The sequence below is a fragment of the Rhagoletis zephyria genome, unplaced genomic scaffold (genome assembly GCF_001687245.7).
Source record: "Rhagoletis zephyria isolate East Lansing unplaced genomic scaffold, Rhagoletis_zephyria_1.1 Rzeph_scaffold_00488, whole genome shotgun sequence".
Taxonomy (NCBI): Eukaryota; Metazoa; Arthropoda; class Insecta; order Diptera; family Tephritidae; genus Rhagoletis; species Rhagoletis zephyria.
The window spans coordinates 41952-44932 of NW_016157572.1; the positions used below are offsets into that span (position 1 = coordinate 41952).

Here is a 2981-nt window from a genome sequence, read left to right on the forward strand (position 1 = left end):
CCCCACTGCGATGGAAAGATCAGGTGGAGAAGGACTTGGCTTCACTTGGCGTTTCCAATTGGCGTCAGTTGGCACAGAGGAGAAACGACTGGCGTGCTTTGCTGAACTCGGCCAAAATCGCTTAGGCGGTTACAGCGCCAAAAAAGAAAAAGAAGAAGATTGAAAAGTATAAGTATAATAAATAAATGATTTTAAGAAGAGGTTCAGTAACGGCTTGAACAATACGACGGCTCGACGGAAACTACTTTGGCCACTTAACAACGTGAACGACGATTCGACCACCAACTGATTCGCGACTCAGTAAAAGTGAGGAGTAAACGTGAAGATTTTACCACAAATTATTACAATAAAGAATTTGAACTTTGAGTAAAGAATTTGAAACATTGGCGTCCCTTGCGGGGAATCTACGGCCTCTGATGTAAAGCATAAAGTGAAAAGACAGTTCGCTTTAGAAGCGGCGAATTTATATCGAACAAAGTAAGGAACAAAGTCTACATTGCCGAAAAAATCAAACATCTGTGCCTTACCAAACTCGGTTGAATTCTCCACAAAAGTTGTTTGCCACGTGTAATATCAGTAGCTAACCTAACTTCGCGCAGATAGATACATGCATACATTACATCTCATAGAATCGCTGCTGTCAAAACTGCCCTGAGAACTTCCAACTTAATAGTCTCCATAATTTGCATACAGCGGCTTTAAAACTTTTATCTGGTATCTCACTGCTTTTTGACATTCCAATTAGCAATGGAGAGAAATTATAAGCAGCTGATGACAAACAAATTGGCAATTGTCAATTTCGCATCGAATTCTAGGAAGACGGCGAAAAGTAAACACATAAAAGGATTTTTGCAAGCTAGGAAGTTATTGTTGGAACAGTACTGGAATAAGTTCACAGAGATTCATGAACAAATAATTTGCGAATCGACTGAAGAACAGCGCGCTGCTGCCGAGTTTGCTGATGATTACGAAATCGGAGAACTTACGTACGCTGAGATGATGGGTGACCTGAATGATATTTAAGAGACGTCAGCTGCGCCCCAACAAATGTCAACTTCAACATCGCCACCTATTCAGCACGTCGCCCAAGCGTGCACTAAAACATCTTGACCGTCCCGTCGAGCTATGGGACGACTGATAAATTTTTATAATCGTTCATAATTTGGGCCCTATCACTAGAAAAGCATGGGAGCTTTCCCTAAAATCCAACGACAGCATTCCTACCTTTAAGGAACTGGAAGAGTTTCTTGCAAGCCGAACGCAGTCTCTGGAGATAGTCCAGAGTTTCACTGAAGATAAACACCAAACAAAGGAGACTTCGACGAGAAAATCTAACGCCACACACGGAGTATCGGGTTACCATACTACATAAACTGCCTACGGGGTGGCCATCAGCAATCTCATTTTCCTTCTGAGAGGCGCTGTTACACCTGTAACGCCAAGCATCACACCATGTTGCATGATTACTTTATTTTAAACCCGGCTACCGGAAGCACAAAGCCTGTCTCAGCACACCATGTAACTCAGACAAAACATAAATGCTCTCTTCCACAAGTAGTACTAGGTACCGCATTGGTTGACGTGCGGTCCGAACGTGGACATACAACGGTACTTCGGGCATTACTCGACAGTGGAGCGGAGGCAGAATTTGTAAGTGAGTATGCAGTCAATTTACTAAATTTGCCCAAATCGAATATTAAAGTATCTATAAATGGAGCTAACGGCGGCAGAGTCGCCACTGCAAAAGGTCTGGTCAGTTTTACCTTACATTCTCTCAAAAATAACTCCAACATGCCATGCACAGCACTCGTACTACCTCGGGTAGGCAACATAACTCCTACGTTGAGAATCGGAGCCAGTGAGCTGCAACATTTTAGCGACCTGGATTTAGCGGATCCAAAGCTCACCATTCCTCAATCCATCGACATGACTGTTAATGCTGAAATTTACGCCGAAGTATTGTTAAGTGGAATACGTCGTAGCCGCACAAATAACTTTATTGCTCAAAATACGCAGTTGGGTTGGGTTGTGTTCGGAGGTTACCACGAACATGCACTAGTCACACCTAAGCATACGGTTGAGTGTCACAATGCTCAAATTGATATTGATCGAACTCTCCGCCGCTTCTGGGAGATAGAAGAGCTGAACACAGTGGCTTGCTATACTGAAGACGAGCGCTACGTCGAAGAGTATTTTCAAAACACCACATACCGAAGGAAGGACGGGCGTTACATTGTTCGTCTGCCTGTTAAACGTGACGAAGACTTGAAGCAACTCATCCCTACGCAACGTGACGCGGTAGTTTTTCACGAACACTTGCAATGCAGGCTATTTCGAAATGCAACAATGCGAACCATGTATACAGATTTTCTACATGATTATTTATCGCAACAACATATGCAACTCATCAATAATGACACCAGTTGCACTTCACCGGTATGTTATCTGCCGCATGATGGAGGATGACCTAACCGCGGTTGTGCTGAACTGGCGGCGATATCGGGTCGAATTAACAGGAAGATGTACCTCCAAATCTTGGTAGATGAACGAGACGCAGAACTACAACGTATTGTGTGGAGTCCAGCTGGTCAGGAGAACCTGTCACATTATCGCTTAAACAGAGTTATGTATGGTACTAACTGCGCTCCTTATCTGGCGATTAAGGTATTGCACATGTTAGCGGCAGATGAGCAAGACAATTTTCCGGACGCCGCTAAGATACTACTTCATGATTTTACGTCGATGACGTATTGACAGGAGCCGACAGCGTTGCCGATGCCTGCAAATGCCGGGATGAACTCCAAACGTTACTGCAAGCAGGACGATTCACCTTACGTAAGTGGAATTCTAATTCAAGTGAAACTATCCAAACGATCGAGCCAACTTATCTTGAATTAAAAGCATCACATGAATTTCAAGTTGAGACCATGCCAACACATTGGGCTTAGTATGGGCCACTAAATGCGATTGTCTGACTTATT

General features: G+C 43.6%; 1 protein-coding gene across 1 annotated transcript; it reads left to right on the forward strand.

The window, feature by feature from the left end:
• Positions 1–1791: 1791 nt before the first annotated feature.
• LOC108359911 (uncharacterized) lies at positions 1792–2466 on the forward strand. The gene has a single exon (XM_017611988.1). The coding sequence runs from the start codon at positions 1792–1794 to the stop codon at positions 2464–2466; it is 675 nt and encodes a 224-aa protein (XP_017467477.1).
• The last annotated feature ends 515 nt before the right edge of the window (positions 2467–2981 follow it).

Bases quoted from the DNA above. Each gene is read 5' to 3' on its own strand.
- LOC108359911 (XM_017611988.1), top strand. From the start codon at position 1,792: ATGCCATGCACAGCACTCGTACTACCTCGGGTAGGCAACATAACTCCT.